We start from the raw sequence: 16,538 nt of genomic DNA on the forward strand, positions 1-16,538 counted from the left end.
GTTAACGACTTCAAAGACTTCATTAGGATTGTGAATCCAGACCAAACTATTATCTTTGTAGTTGCGTGTTTTGATCTTTCCCGATTCTATCATATTGATTACAATTGAAATAATTGGCTCGAGATTAATTTCTCCGATAGGCAAGATAAAAGTAATCATAAACATCTTCGTCTTATCGTTTGTGATTCCACAATATTTTGTTTCGCTAGTCGATTAGGATTATTGTGAGGTGATTGATAATATTAGGCTGTTCTTCGGGAATATAAGTCTGGTTTATTAATTGGCTCCTGTTCACCTTGATGTATCAAAAGACAGAACAAAAACTCTTGGGTATTTCTGTGGGAGACCGATTTATTCAATCTATAGACTTTTCTGTGTGAGACAGATTTGTTTATCAAGTCTTCGACTTTGGGTCGTATAGCAACTCTTAGTTGTGGGTGAGATCCGCTAAGGGAGTCAAGTGCGTAGTATACTGCTGGGATTAGAGACGTAAGGAACACAAATGTACCTTGAATCAGTGTGATATTGATTAGGGTTCAACTACAGTCCAGTCCGAAGTTAATTGGTAGTAATCTAGAGGATGTATCGACTTAATACAGTGTGGTGTTCAATCTGGACTAGGTCCCGGGGTTTTTCTGCATTTGCATTTTCCTCGTTAACAAAACTTCTGGTATCTATGTTATTTCTTTCCACATTATATTTTGTTATATAATTGAAATATCACAGGTTGTGCGTTTAGATCAATCAATTAGAATATCCAACCTTAGGTTGTTGATTTAAATTGATTGACACTTAAACATTGGTATTTGGTACCGTTCAAGTTGTTTCACACAATTATCAGGCTCGCGATTTCTATCTGTTTGATTTTTTGATTACATTGTGAAACAGAGGTATGAAACTCTTTGATATACTTTACTCTAGATTGATTCTGGCTGTCTAGTTGATTCTCTAGAAAGTATATTGGAGTAAGTCCTCTCAGATTTCCAAACGAAATGTTGGGTGTGGTTGTTAGACCCCCGCATTTTCACTTGCAAAACTTGGAAAATTGTTATAAGTATGAAGTCGTATTACATGTACTCGTACACGTAGCGCAGTAGCTATATGTCGGCAAACAGATTTTTGGTACGCATATCCTTATGTACATCCTATAAAACTCGGTTAACTCGTGAACTGGATTGGTAGGCATTCCCATATGCAAACCGAAAAGGAACTGTAGTCACTGAACCGGTTTGGTATCCATACTGGTACACGTAGAAAAGTTCTGTGTTCCGGAACTCGGTTTGTGTATCAATACCGGTACGCACACCAAAATAGTTATGTAGACTCCGTAGCTGGTTATAGTCTTAAGGTACACATATTGTTATGCATACCAAAATAGTTATGTGAAATCCGAAACTTATTTGTGCTTAATATTATACAAACCGGTACATGTACTGTGACTAACCTGACTCACGAACGACTACGGTATTTGTACTTTGTACATCTACTAACCATGTCGATTATTCTCAAATGCAATAAAATTATTTCTATAAGATAATTAACATTTGATCAAATCTCTAAAAACATTATAGACTTGTTTGATCACATGATTGTGACTCATGGTTTATGTCTTAAGTGTTTACGAAAATGAATATTAAGCTTATAAGTTCAAATCGGCTAGTTTCGGCTAACCACCTTGAACATAGTTTCTATACACGGTTCGGTTACGACTTCACCTAGCCATATTGTATATCTTGTTTATGTAAATCATATTTAAGGATTCATCTAACGGTGGATATTGATTGCTTGGTTCCAAATCTATCTTAGATTAAACCTAAAACGACATATGCTTTGAATGTATATAAAAGGGTAACTTCAAGCAACTAGGATTTTTGAATTCCGACAATAATTTCCTTGATGTGTCTTAGTTATAACTAGAGTCGTCCTCTTCCTAATCCTTTTAGGGTTTAGCGACTATAAAAAATTCATTGGAATTCGTGAAGCCAAGTCCAGTTATATTTTCTTGATAACTCGAGTATCCTGATTTTGATTTATTGTTGATATGCTCACTTGATCAAGATAGATTGAAATCATCAAAGTAATCGTTGTCTCAGACTTTGTTGATTCCACAAGTTTTATACTTGTGAGATGAATAACAATCTAGGCGGCACTTCGGGTTGTATAAGTCCGGATTTTGAGGTTAGCTAATCTTTGTCTATTTCTATCAATTTCCATCACCTTAATCAAACTTTTTGATCGTAAAGGAAATCACATATATGCTTAATCTGTAGGAGCTAGATTGGTTTAAAGTCTTCAATTGAGTTGAAGAAACTCTTAGTTGGTGTAACGTCAGCTAAGGGAATCAATTGCGCGGAGTCTTGCTGGGATTCAAGAGGCGTAAGGAGCTCGACAATACCTTAATCAGTGGGAGACTTGGTTAAGGCTCAACTACATTCCAGTCCGAAGTTAATTGGTAGTAGTCTAGTGTCTGCAGCGACTTAATACAGTTTGATGTTCAATCTGGACTACATCTCGGGGGTTTTCTGCATTTGCGGTTTCCTCATTAACAAAACTTTTGGTATATGTGTTTTTTTTCCGCATTATATTATTTATCTTTGTAATCTACCATAGTAAATACATCCGACTTTATTTTTTGGATACGACTTGCTTGATTCTTGGACATTGGTCTTTGATACTTTCCAAGTAATCTCTTTGTAATTTGGTTCACGGACTTGGTTTTGTAAACGTTCTAATTGCAAGTGAGAGATATAACTCAAGATATTATTACGTGATTGAGTTGAACTCTCGGAATCATGTTGAGTTTGTACATACAGATTTCTAAGAAAAAGTTGGTGGTAAATTTTGGTACCCCCGAGCTTTCAGAAAGTATTCTATATAGTGGAGAGAATATTCTTCCGAGGCCTTATACACTCCTTTTTGCTGCATAAGATATTCTTGTGAATTCGTTATCTTAATGTTCATGGAAAGTAATTTTCTCCTGTTAAACTTCATGTATTGTTGTTTTCACGAAAAAAGACTTTTTGAAGTTGCCTTAAAGTTAAGCCTCAGTCCGTTTTTCTATATTTTTCTACCTGACGTCGAATTCCTTGTGCTAAGAATAGTTGAACTCATTTGAACCTCCTCCGCCATCTTTTCGGGATACGCACTGTTTTTCCAGATTTCTGACCCTCTCCTTTTCTTCTTTTGACATTGGTATTAACATCTAGATTGGTGTTTTGTTGTTTCGGACTACTTGGAGACCCAACATGTTGAGATGCATTTCCTTCCGGTGAGGAAACATGTGCTCTATTCTGAAAATCCTGCGAAAATGGAAAATAGGGTGATCTTGTTGGAAATTGATTACCTACCAACACGTATGTAATAAAGTTGTTAAGCACCCTCAGAATGTTGAAACAACTTTCGTGTTGGAAACCAGTCTTATGGGATCTTTGTCATTGTTCTCGACATTTTCGTTCAACATCGATCTGGTTCACCTTCATTGCTTCTTCTAATAATTGATATGTCCTCATCCATCGTAAACTTGATACAACGAACTCTACCAAATATTTTTTGTGTTTGTAGTTATGATTGTTGCGAGCGGATTTCCATGTTTATTATAAAAAAGAGATTTTTGGAAATTTTCTAATAGATTGAGATGGTATGAGTGTGCTTGAAATGAAGGAAAAATGAATATTGAAGTGGTATGAAATTGAGAAATTTAGAACTAGAGGTGTAGAAAGTGTGAATTTTAATTTTGAAATGAGTTGAATTTATCGTAAAAGAATAAGAGTCGTTGGATGATTAAAATTAGATGTATCCGCTGGCGTCTGAACATAAGCCGCGAGCGGATTAGTTCTCTCGGGCCGCCAACATATTTACTTGCACCGCCCGGATGAAGTTAATCCACTGGCAAGCTTATTTGATCTGCACGGTTTATAGTGAGACACGTGGTTTTTATCGTCTGTAGTGAACAAACCAATGAAGTTATTCATTTACCATCCATTTTTAAAGTTTGACCAACCCATTGTGGAAGCAAAATATTTTGTTGGCCCATTGCATTTATCAACTCGGCAAAGGGGGAGCGACAATAGGGTGTTTGGATATACATTCAGAAGCTGTTTTTCGATTTCTGAAAGTCGAAAAGTCAGAAGTCAGTTTGGCAATAATTTTACAGTATGTTTTCTGGAAGCAGAATAGTCAATTCTTTGTCAAGCAAAATAGTATTGCTTCTGAGAAGTAGAAGTTAGAAACAGATGCGTATCCAACGCGCTTTAAGAATAATATCCGGCCTGCCCAGCACGAGAAAGCTTTCTTGGGTGCTTATTGGGTCCGGCCGGCACATGTGGCAAGTCCAAACTCTAAAATTCGTTACCGTTATAACGGTTTACAATAGCTTAATAAACGAACAATCGTTGAAATCGTAGTAACTCGGAGGAGGAAATTCAAAAGAAAAGGAGATGGAGAAAGGAAAAGGCGTGGTAACTCGTCGATGGGCGATCGATTTCACCGATAATTCTTCATCATCATCAGTATCTCGTAGTGGTGGATTTGATGATCCTCTTGGTTACAGTCGATCTTCACAAGAACAGGTTTCTTCTTCTTCTCTTTCTCGGCATCTGATTTCGTTTTTTTTTATTAGATCTACAAATTAATTACTCATTTGAATTCTGATTATTTTAGGATGATTCAACACTTAGTCGCCAGAAGAAAGATGCTGAAGCTAATTGGAAATCACAGGTATTAATATCTTGATTTTTTTAGGGTTAAACTGAATTGTACTGTTTTTTTTATCTTAGAATTAGGGTTTACACATTGAGTTTTCGATAATCAGTGTATTTTGTAGGTCTAGAATTAAAGTTGCTTGATAAGATTTTAGTTCTTTGTAAATTCCTTTTGAACATTGGTCTTAAAGTTTGATGAATCTGGGATTTGTAAAATGACTACTACTTACATATTGATGTAAGATTATACAGAGGGGTTGTTGTTATCAGTTGACTTAAAGGGATCTTAAAGCAGTGTTTAGAATTTGTATATGGAAAAGGATTATCGTGAAATCGTCCACAAGCTTTCCTCTATATTTGAGATTAGCTTTTTTTTTGTTAATATTCATGAGACGTGATTTGGGTTTCAAAAGTTATTAAAATGTTGTGGTTAGTTGAATTGTTGAGATAATTTTGATTGGAACATTTCGAACAAATTCATAAACAGTAGTAGAATGTTCATGGGAAATACTGATACAAAATCGGATAAAAGAACTGATGATGCAATACAAAATGTCTTGTTTGTTTGTTTGTTTTTAAACTTTTCATGACGTTGTGGAATAGTAGAAATTTGGAACTATTGTGATAATCATTGATAGATATTTTTCTTAGAGTGACTATAAATGCAAATCAGGTTAAAAGTTGAGTGAGTCAAGGTTTTTGCTTGTGGTTTGGGAGAGTTACGATGGGAATGATAGAGATGATTCTTATAGTGCTCAAATGCATGGTGTTCTTGGGTCAGGGAAGACTACTGAATAGGCTGAAAAGGATGATTGAGAGGTAATGGGAAAATTCTTGCTTGGGAAGCTTGAGGTGGCAGCCCTTGGAGACTAGACTAATATCTACCAATGAACTTGGTCGTACACTACTTGAGCACAAAAGGATACATGTTTGATTGTCCAGAATCCCTCTTTTGTGATGGACCTAGAAATAGCCTCAAGTTTGAGGTTGTTCTTTTGGCCACTCGTAGCATGTTTTGGCATTTGTAATTCTTCAAAGTGATATTATTTAGTATTTGTACAATGTTTGTTTCTACCCCGGACACAAAATGTATTTTGGTCACTCCTGTTTTAGTTTTGTTAGCTTCCAGTTGCTCTATTTGTACTTTTTGCTTCATTTGTTATGTATCTGCAGTGATTGTTTGATTTTTGTAAAACGAAAATAACGGCTAACAACATTTTCTTCTTCATACACAGAAAGCTTGGGAAGTGGCCCAGGCTCCCATGAAGAATTTGTTTATGATGGGCTTCATGATGTGGATGGCTGGAACCACAGTTCACTTGTTCAGCATTGGAATTACATTCTCAGCACTTTGGCAGCCCATTAGTGCCCTGCAAGGCGTTGGGAAGGGTAAGGATTGTGCCCTGCTACTCTTGCTGTGATTATGTCGTTCGGTATTTTTCACTACAGAAATCCCTTTTAGCTATATTCTTTTATACCTTTTATATGATTATGTGTATACTTCAAGTAGTATCCTCTTAACGAGAAAAATATATTGATGACTACTGGTTCTTTCCTCTTTGCCTTACAAGTCAAAACAGAATTGTTGACATTAATATCCAGTGATCTTTAATTCTAGACTATTGAAGGCTTGAAGCATCATCGTGGTAGAAGCCCAATGAACACCATTTTCTTAGAAGGGAAAATGAGCAGTTTACTGCTTGAAACTGATTTTGTTAGTTGCTACCTTAACTGTGACATGATACAGGTGACTGCATGTTAAGATATGGGGAAACTTCTAATTTGTGGTCTCTTTATGTTGCCATGCAGTTTTTGAACCTTACAAGGACTCTAAAGTGGACACTCTGATGCCTAAACTGGTTTTCATTGCCTTGAATTTGGCTGGTCTAGCATTGGGTGTTTGGAAGGTGAGATGATGCACAACTCTTTGGTTTCATTGCACCTCATCTTTCTAGTACCCTGACAATTCATGTGTAATACAATCTCTAAACGTTAAACATAATGACAGCTAAATACATTGGGCTTGCTTCCAACACATGCATCAGATTGGGTTTCATCGCTGTCCCCTGCTCAGGTACAGTTTCTTATTTCCAATTAAGTGTAATACAAAAAACAAGCTAATGTAGTGTTGGATCTCACTTTGTTACAATTGCATCAGAAGCTCTGTTATTTCATCTTTCCTTTGCTACCTATTCTTTATCCCATCGTCGTTGATGTCATTGTGGTGCAGCAGTAATGCATTTTTTTGTGAAGGAGAAACTGATTGTTTCCCTCATTATACCTTGCAGGAAGTCGAATATTCCGGTGGGGGGATTCCACTCCATTATTGATGCTTCATGCAAATGGTGGTTAAATAATGATCATTCCTATAAAAAAAATTGCACTATCTTAGACAAGTGTTCCTCTTTTATTATCTCCTTTTCATTTTTGAGAGTTGATTATGTTAGCAAGTATCTTAATTTAATGGCTGATGTTGCAGCTAAGCACTGTAGAAGAAATGCTGTAAGTAGTGGATGGATAGTGTACCTTCCTTCCTCTCACAAACTGTGTAATTCCTCTTTTTTAGTTCATCATTTTCCTATTCGGTCGTGGTGGAAACAGAATGAGGTGGCGGTGGAAATCAACAAAACCCAATCATTTCTTTTCCACGTAATATTTTGTGTTTCTTTTCTATATTTTTTTCATAGAAAAAGTAATTTCGGTCAATGTAGTAAACCCTTAACAAATTCTTGTATATCTTTTCTTATAAGAAAAAAGAACTGTATGTGAACCTTCCTGTAGAAGTTGTTACTTCTATTTCAGTGCTTAATGCATGAAGTTCATGAAGTCATGGGTCATTGCATAGGTTGAAAAGTATGGCCGGGAGGGAACTGTTTCCTTAACCAATGAGACTATTTCATGTTTGCGATCTGTGGAGTCTGGTCCAAGTTTTTCAGGGCTAAAAATTCATATACGAGGTAATCCTTTTCCTAGGATGGAATTTCAGGTAACGGGATCCTATAAAAAATATACTGTTTGGCTGGTTATCCAAATATTTAAAAATCAACATTTTAGAACTGCATTCTAATGTGAAACCTGTGAATTTCAAAATTTAAAATTTTACACCGTTTAAAGTTTTAAAATACTTGCTCAACTTTCATGTAAAAAAATTAAAGCAGCATTCAACATCAATCAAGAACAATAAGCAAGTTATGCTTAAAACCTTCAGCCAGTAGACCAGGTCTCAGTTTTCTTGTCTCTCAAGTGCAGACATGAAGAGCAGTAACACCACACTATGTGCCGCCTTTTTTACAAACTTGGATAGCACACTACATTTGGCATATTAAAAAACTGTCTCAGAAAAATGCAATTTGGAGTTTGGACTTGGTTGTTGGGATTTGCATCTAGAAAATTCACTCATGAGTAAAACTGGAGGGTGAACGATAGGCTCTCAGAAAAATTACCAAACAAAAATACGGAGGAGTCTCTGCACAACTTCCCAATGCACTTGAACTAGCAAAAAAAAAAAAAAGAACAAAAATTCCATTGCCGGGATTTGAACCAGGGTCGCCTGGGTGAAAGCCAGGTATCCATCCTAACCGGGCTGGACTACAATGGAGTTGTCACCATTTCGTTAGTCATACCAATAAAATAAGATCTTGGCCAACAGTTGTAATTTTTAGAAGCGTCTGTGCTCTAGGCCAGAACCCACCGGTCAATTAGCTAGGTTCCAAACCTTGCGTAAGATAACCAATCATAACCTTTGGTTTTGTTGACTCAAGTTAAGTAAAAGTGGACAAATTTCACAATCAAACATAAACTGTAATTCGTTATTGTCCCAACGAATAATTATGTCAGCCATCTTCAACGCACGCTGATAACGTGGCTTAGTGTATAGTTACTTCAAGTCTCTTCCAAGATTCCTACCAGTGAACAAACACCCACCAGTTATAAATAATAAACTTATATTTCGAAGAACCCGACTGAGTTCTCACTAAAAATTTATCAAAGAAATATGATGAAAAGATCATGTATTTTTGTGTTTGTTCTTTTTCTGAATCTAATTCTTGATATTCAGAGTATTAGTGGTAATAAAGATTTGGATAGAGTTTATGAATTACCAGGTCAATCGTTTAATGTTAATTTTGCACATTATTCTGGGTATGTGAATGTAAATAAAGATAAAGCTTTGTTTTATTGGTTCTTTGAAGCTGTTGAGAACCCATCTTCAAAACCTCTTCTTCTTTGGCTCAATGGAGGTTAGTTGTTATTATTATGGTTATTACCAATTCAATTTGACATCTTTTGCTAATTTGAAAATTTGGGTTTGCAAATTTTATGATATGGGTGTTGTAGTGCTTGTAACTTATATGAAAAATTGCTGTTTCTGTAGGTCCTGGTTGGTCCTTTCCATATTAAGCCTGATGGGAAGACCCTTTATCAAAACCCTTACTCTTGGAATCAAGGTATGAATAATTTCTTATTTTCTTCTTTTTTGTGGGTGTGGATTCAAAGGTAGCTCTACAGTTGTGCTTGATTAATGATGGTAACTCCTTAGCTCTTTGGGTTCGTGTAAGATTATATGATTAGCTGTAATTGTGTCAATCTGCAGTGGCCAACGTATTATTCCTCGACTCACCGGTTGGTGTTGGTTACTCCTATTCAAACAAATCCGAAGATTTGCTGAATAATGGAGATGCGAGTACTGGTATAACAATTGCAATCCTTGTTTGACCTTGGTTTTTCTCTTTATTGGTGCTCCTAAGAAGAATAAAAATATTTTTCTTACTACCGTGTGTTCTTGTTTTGATGTTGTCGTTTGTTTATTCAGCCGAAGATTCATTAGCATTTCTATCTAATTGGCTAGAGAGATTTCCCCAATATAAAGGAAGAGAGTTCTATCTCAGTGGAGAGAGATACGCAGGTTTGATGAACATTCCTTAATTCCACCAGCATTCCTTCGTATCAATATGGTCAATTATTCATGTTATGACATTGTTTGATATCATGCCATGAACATGACTGCTATCATTTTAGATGGAATAGTTTACTTCAGAGTATCTTTTATTGGAACTTACCATTATTAGTGTTGGAATGTTTGTCTTAGGACATTATGTTCCTCAGCTGGCTGAAGCCATTGTGAAGCATAATAAAAAAACCGGGGATAAGTCAATCAACCTAAAGGGATACATGGTAAGATGGGTTTGCTTGAAGGATTTGGAATGTGGGTATCTCTGCATTGGAAGGATGAATTGAAAATTATATTATTGTGTACTGCAGGTTGGGAATGCTCTAACCGATGATTACAATGATCACTTGGGTGTTTTCCAGTTTATGTGGTCTGCCGGTTTGATATCTGATCAAACCTAGAAGCTGTTGAATGATAAATGTGACTCTGAATCATTTATTCACACCTCATCGGAATGCGATAAGATTCTTGAGGTTGCTAGCAATGAAGTTGGAAACATCCGGCTCATACAGCATTTACACCCCTTCCTGCACAGCTACAGGCAACGGACAGTTTTTAAATCACTTCCGCAGAAGATTCCATGTAAGTGTCAATCTGAAGTATGATACACTTGAAACATACCTTGCATGATTGTTACACTTTTTATTAGCAGATTAGCTTATAAAGTTTATGGTGGTATGAATTCTTATAGTCGGTTGCACGCTTGGGTGAGAAGTATGATCCTTGCACCGAAGCTCACTCAACAGTTTACTTCAATTTACCTGAGGTTCAGAAGGCACTTCATGTAAATCCAGCAGTTGCACCAATTAAATGGAACACTTGCAAGTAAGATCACAAACACTCCTATAGATATATGGATCCTACTACTACTACATCTGTGTAACTTCATTGCGTTTTCTTTTTGGAAACGATGATTACATTAATCCGTTTCACAAGCTATCTTTTGTAGTCCTGCTAATACTACATCTCTAACAATGTGCAATTTGGTGATTCTGTTTTGCAGCAATAAAATTAATGGCAATTGGAAGGATTCACCCAGGTCGGTGCTACCCATTTACAAAGAGCTCATAAAAGAGGGGCTTCGAATTTGGATGTTCAGGTACTTCTTATTCTCTGCCGTTGTTTTTGCTACATTAAATGCTGCATGAATGTACTAATAGTGTTTGTTCTGAGTTTAGACTATGTATCAAACTCCTCTACCTCTATTGGATGGAGGAGTATCAATCTTTTCGGTGTGTAAGAAGTGGTTGTATATAAATTCTAGCGTAAGTCTGAGTTTATGTCAAGGTCTGTAAACATTGTGTAGAATTTTGAACCTAGATTGTCAGTAGACCTTGTGATCTCGTTTTTCTTATACAAGGGCGAAAAATTTGCCAAGGGTCTAGCGAAATGCAATATTGATTTAGCTCTGTAGTGGTTATATCATCCTAACACTCTCAATCACTTTTATGCGACAGTGGTGATACAGATGCTGTAATCCCTGTTACCTCCACAAGGTAAAGCATAGATGCCCTCAAGCTTCCAACTGTTTCTCCGTTTCGTGCTTGGTACGATGATGGCCAGGTAACTACCAACCACCACAGTCTCCTATTTTTGGGAAAGAAAACAATTGAAATTCTAAACATTTTGTACTAGACTTTTACTTATTTTGTATGCTAAACAGGTTGGAGGATGGACTCAAGGTTACGAAGGTCTGACGTTTGTTTCGGTGAGAGGAACTTGTCATGAAGTCCCTATACACAGACCTAAACTTGCACTCGCACTGGTTAAGACCTTCCTGTCAGGAAGTGCCATGCCAAACTTATCTGTGCAGCATGCCGATTCTTGATCATATTGCAGCTTTCCTTTCATCTGATGGGGGTGATGGTGATTGTTGGCACCAGGGCCGTCATACTGACTAGGCCAGCTAGGGCCTAGAGTCTCAAATCGTCTAGGCCCAAAAAGTTTAATTCTCATCTCAACACTGATGTTTTAAGGTTTTAGGCGGGGCCTACTATCTATGTCAAAATTTGTAAAGACTGAAAACTGGTCGAAGTTTACTTTAGATTTCGGTTTCTGTATTTTCTCATTTTCCTTGCACGAACAAAGACGAATATCAATACCATCTATTCTCTTTTAGCGATCCAGAATTACTTAAAAGGAAACAGTTTTTTTATCGTGTATCTAGGTTTCTCCATAACTTGCACTTTGGTATCAACATTTGTGACTACTGAGTTTAAACAAAATTAGTAGTATATAAAATGAATATAAAAATGTTCACAATGATTTTTACAATTGGTTTTTAATGCATATTTCTTCATTATTTATCAAAATCTTTTTGTGCATATTTCATCTTCACCTTTGATGTGTGTAAGATACGATTGAAAAAATGTAAAAAAATGTACTTCTCCTGACCCAACCCAACTTGAACTTGTCTCTGTAGAAATTAAAACTCGATGGAGTCAGTCCAACATAAGGACCTAATCTTACAACGCAAAAGGTTTCTTTAAATTAGGACGTGTTTTTCATCTTTAAATTAGGGCTTGGTTTTTTTAGATTAGCCTTTTCAAGGACGCTGAAAAATTGTCTCGACAGGGTTATTGTTAACCCCGGGAACTTGTCAGCTTGGTTGCAGCTCGTTCTTCTTCCGATCTGCACTCTTACCTTGTTCCAACCGAGAAATTCAGCTGAGAAAAAGTCTGGTAATAAGAAGCGCTTGCAAGTGATTGCCATTAACCAAACCCTGGCAGTTTGGAAAGAACCTAACGGTTGTTTCACTCTGGTGAATAAACTGCTACAACAACCTCTTCGCAATGGGTCTAAGAAGGAAGATAAGAAGCTAGGTGCTGCTACGTTGTTGGCTTGCCGGAAAAAGATGGAATGAGGTCATTTTGCTGCAACCATCCGTGTGTTGTCTTCATCTGGAATAGCTTCGTGTAACGGGGATACGTTTCATGAGTTACAAGACAAGCACCCATCGGCGCCTCCCCCTACATTCCTTATGAGGCTGTCACGATTGATCCAATCACAGCAGACTCACTGGATGTTTTGGGAGCTACTAAGAGCTTCCCTAAAGGCACATTTTGCGGTCATGACGGTTTACGCGCGCAACTATTGCAGACGAGTTTCTCGCATCGATTATAGGGGTTGTCAATCTTTGGTTGGATGGTAGATGCCCTATGGTTTTAGGCGAGTTTATTGCTAGTACGCCCTTAACTCCGTTACTTAAACCTGGTGGTGGTATTAGGCCTATTGCTGTTGGCACGGTTTGGCGTAGGTTGGTTTCGAAAGTGGCTGCTTTCTCTGTTGGAAAGGACATGTCATCTTATTTAGGTGATTAACAATTTGGAGTTGGTGTTCCTGCTGGAGGGAAAGCATTTTACATGCTGTAAATCGCCTACTAGAGATGCAAGGTCACTCGGACAAAATGTCAATGCTGCTCATTGACTTTTCTAATGCTTTCAACATGGTGAGCAGATATCAACTCATCAAGGAAGTTCGTCTTCACTGTCCAGGTATTTCTCGCTGGGTACAATTTTGTTACTTGAGGCCTGCTAAACTCTATTATGACCATTATATTTTCTCCGCTGCTCTTGGAGTTCAACAAGGTAACCCTCTCGGTCCCTTGTTATTCGCTCTGACACTTCACCCCCTGGTGAAGATTATTGCCTCTCAATGCAAACTTGATTTGCATGCCTGGTACCTCGATGATGGCACATATTGGTGATACTTTGGAGGTAGCCAAAGACTTAAGCATTATTGAAACAGAAGGACCTTGCAGGGGTTTGCATCTCAATATAAAGAAAACGGAAGTCTTTTGGCTTTCTATTGACCTTGGTGAAAAAGGGGGAGTCTAACAACCACACCCAATATTTCGCTTAGCAATCTGTATGGACTAACTCCGACATACTTTTAAGAGAATCAACTAGATAGTCAGACTCAATCTAAATAAAAATTATATCAAAGAGTTATATCTCAATTTCTCGATTCAATACTTACTCAAGCAAATAGAAACCTGCGAGTTTAATTGAATACAAGAGAATTAACTTGAATGGTACCAAAGACCAATGTTCAAGGATCAAAAATTTCAATCAACAACCAAAGGTTGGATTTCCTAATTGATCGATTCAACGCATAATCTGTGATAGTTCAATTACATATCAAAATATAATGCAGAAAAGATATAACACAGACACCAGAAGTTTTGTTAACGAGGAAACCTCAAATGCAGAAAAACCTCGGGACCTAGTCCAGATTGAACACGCACTGTATTAAGCCTCTACAGACACTAGCCTACTACAAACTAACTCCGGTCTGGACTGTAGTTGAACCCCAATCAATCTCACATTGATCCAAGGTACAGTTGCGCTCCTTATGTCTCTGATCCCAGCAGGATACTACGCACTTGATTCCCTTAGCTGATCTCACCCACAACTAAGAGTTGATACGACCCAAAGTCGAAGACTTTAATAAACAAATTTGTATCACACAGAAAAGTCTACAGGAATAGATAAATCTGTCTCCCACAGAAATTCCTACGAGTTTTGTTCCGTCTTTTGATATATCAAGGTGAAAAGGAACCAATTGATATACTGGACTTATATTCCTGAAGAACAGCCTAGAAATATCAATCACCTCACAATAATCTTAATCGACTAGCGAAACAAGATATTGTGGAATCACAAACGATGAGACGAAGATTTTTGTGACTACTTTTCTATCTTTCCTATTGCAGAAATTAATCTCAAGCCAATCTTATGATTGCACTCAATCACGATAGAAACAGCAAGATCAGATCACACAACTACATAAAAAATAGTTGGGTCTGGCTTCACAATCCCAATGAAGTCTTCAAGTCGTTAACCTACAGGGTATCGGTAGAAACCTAAGGTTAAAGGAGAATCGACTCTAGCTTATACAACTAGCTAGTATCACACAGGAGGCGTGGGGATTAGGTTTCCCAGTTGCTAGAGTTCTCCTTTATATAGTCTTCAAATCAGGGTTTGCAATCAATGCTGCCTTGGTAACAAAGCATTCAATATTTAGCGTTAGATGAAAACCTGATTAGATTCAAGCTAATATATTTCAACCGTTAGATCGAACTTAGCTTGTTATAAACAAATAAAGTGCACATTCATTTAGGTTTGTGTAACCGTACCTAAACGTGTACACCTAGTTGGTTCAACAGTAGATAACCAATGGTTAGCCATATGATCACTTTCATATCAACCTTATTCATCTTCACCATAACTAGTTCAAATGACTCAAACGAACTAGTTAGAGAGTTGTTCAATTGCTTAGTTCTCATAGAAGTATGTAAGACACAATCGAAGCAAAAACGATTTTGATTCACTCGAATCAATTCATTAACAATATAGCCATGGTTTGCAAATATGCATTTCTTAGTTTATATATGTCTTAGTTCATGAATAAACCGTTTTTAGAAAATAACCCACTCAAGTACGCATACGTGTACGCATACTTAAGTACCCGGAATGAGTTTGTTTTCAGTTCACAAACTCCGGTAGAAATTCACGGGATGTGAACTTCCGGCAGTACATGTACGGGTACGCGGACTTAGCTTCCGGACATCCTGAACCAGTAAAGTACACATACTTTAGTTCAAGGATTTTGGACTTACACAAGTATGAATTCACATACAATGTTTATATCCATTCAAGTTTATATATTCTAAAATCTCATTTCAATCATTGAAACATTCTTAGAGGATGTTAAATAGAGGTTATTCACACACTATTTTTCATCAAAGCGATTTTCAAAATATTGAAATAATCAACATGACTTTTGTCACTTGTAAAGATGAACTTGCCAAAGCGAAAGCTTACCAACACATATTTCGAGAAATAGATAAGCGAGGTAAACTCGGCTTGAAATAGCAAATGTGTATAATCGAAGTCTATATAGCAATACGATTTTTGTCTCAAGATAGGAGATAGAGTAGATAAACTTTTGAGTGATAGATAAGTTCAAATCTCCACATACCTTTTAGTCGATGAAGTTCCACCAGTTCCTTGAGTAGTTCTTCGTCTTTGCATGATGAACGCCGTGGAGTATAGAGCTCAACTATACTTTCTATCCTAGTCCGAGACTTAGCTATAGTAGACTAAAAATCAAGACTTATAGTTTTGGCAACTAAACTTGAAAAACAAGCTTGAGATAGCAATGCTTGCGAGTTCGACCGAGCAGTGCTCTAACACCTAGAAGCACATCTGATGGTGTTTTCCCTGCTGATATTGGTAGACCTTCTAATGGTGTCAAAATTTTGGGTGGAGCGGTGAGTCTAGATCTGAACTTTGTCAGTGATATGATGTTGAGCAGGGTGAATAAAACTGTTCAATTAATGACCGCAATCAAGAAACTTAAAGACCCCCAAAGTGAGATGTTATTACTTCGCAATTTCATTGGTGTCTCTAGACTTTATTTTTCAATGCGCACTACCAATCCTGCAGCCCTGCAACCAGCCACTGACTTTTTTGTTGATCATTTACTTAAGTACTTGAGACTACTAATCACTGGCGATGGTGCAGGGTTTGGTCCTTTACAGTAGCGTTTGGATACCTTGCCTATCAAAGATGGTGGACTTGGCATTTACACCATGGCTGACACCAGCTCCTACTGCTACCTTGCTTCTCAGAGTCAGACTACTTCGGTGCAGAAGGTGATTCTTGGTAACTCATTCTCAACAAACAAAGGTGTTGCTTATCAGTTTTCACTTCAGAGATTTATCCAGGTATGTGGATTACCATCTACTTATTTTGTCAATGATACGGCCCCCCCTTCCATGCACTCCCTGGCAGTCACTTATTTTGATACGGTTAAGAAGAAAATCCCAGACCAATTTTCTATGTCTACAAGAGATTCTATCTTGTGGAAGTGCAATCGTGTTAAGC

General features: G+C 37.2%; 1 protein-coding gene and 1 pseudogene across 1 annotated transcript; both read left to right on the forward strand.

Annotated features, from left to right (window-relative positions):
- The first annotated feature begins 4,385 nt into the window (after nucleotides 1-4,385).
- Nucleotides 4,386-7,480, forward strand: LOC113355960 (ER membrane protein complex subunit 4-like). The gene is made up of 6 exons (XM_026598948.1): nucleotides 4,386-4,568; nucleotides 4,660-4,716; nucleotides 5,936-6,089; nucleotides 6,510-6,607; nucleotides 6,709-6,774; nucleotides 6,989-7,480. The coding sequence occupies exons 1-6, from the start codon at nucleotides 4,437-4,439 to the stop codon at nucleotides 7,028-7,030; spliced, it is 549 nt and encodes a 182-aa protein (XP_026454733.1). The 5' UTR covers nucleotides 4,386-4,436; the 3' UTR covers nucleotides 7,031-7,480.
- A 1,139-nt stretch (nucleotides 7,481-8,619) lies between these two features.
- On the forward strand, nucleotides 8,620-11,774 carry LOC113355959 (annotated as a pseudogene).
- The last annotated feature ends 4,764 nt before the right edge of the window (nucleotides 11,775-16,538 follow it).

This window comes from Papaver somniferum, chromosome 3 (genome assembly GCF_003573695.1).
Source record: "Papaver somniferum cultivar HN1 chromosome 3, ASM357369v1, whole genome shotgun sequence".
NCBI classification, from domain to species: Eukaryota; Viridiplantae; Streptophyta; class Magnoliopsida; order Ranunculales; family Papaveraceae; genus Papaver; species Papaver somniferum.

Coding starts and splice junctions, on each gene's coding strand:
- LOC113355960 (XM_026598948.1), top strand. CDS start 4,437: ATGGAGAAAGGAAAAGGCGTGGTAACTCGTCGATGGGCGATCGATTTC. Junction 4,569..4,659: donor GTCGATCTTCACAAGAACAG/GTTTCTTCTTCT, acceptor TGATTATTTTAG/GATGATTCAACACTTAGTCG. Junction 6,090..6,509: donor CCTGCAAGGCGTTGGGAAGG/GTAAGGATTGTG, acceptor GTTGCCATGCAG/TTTTTGAACCTTACAAGGAC.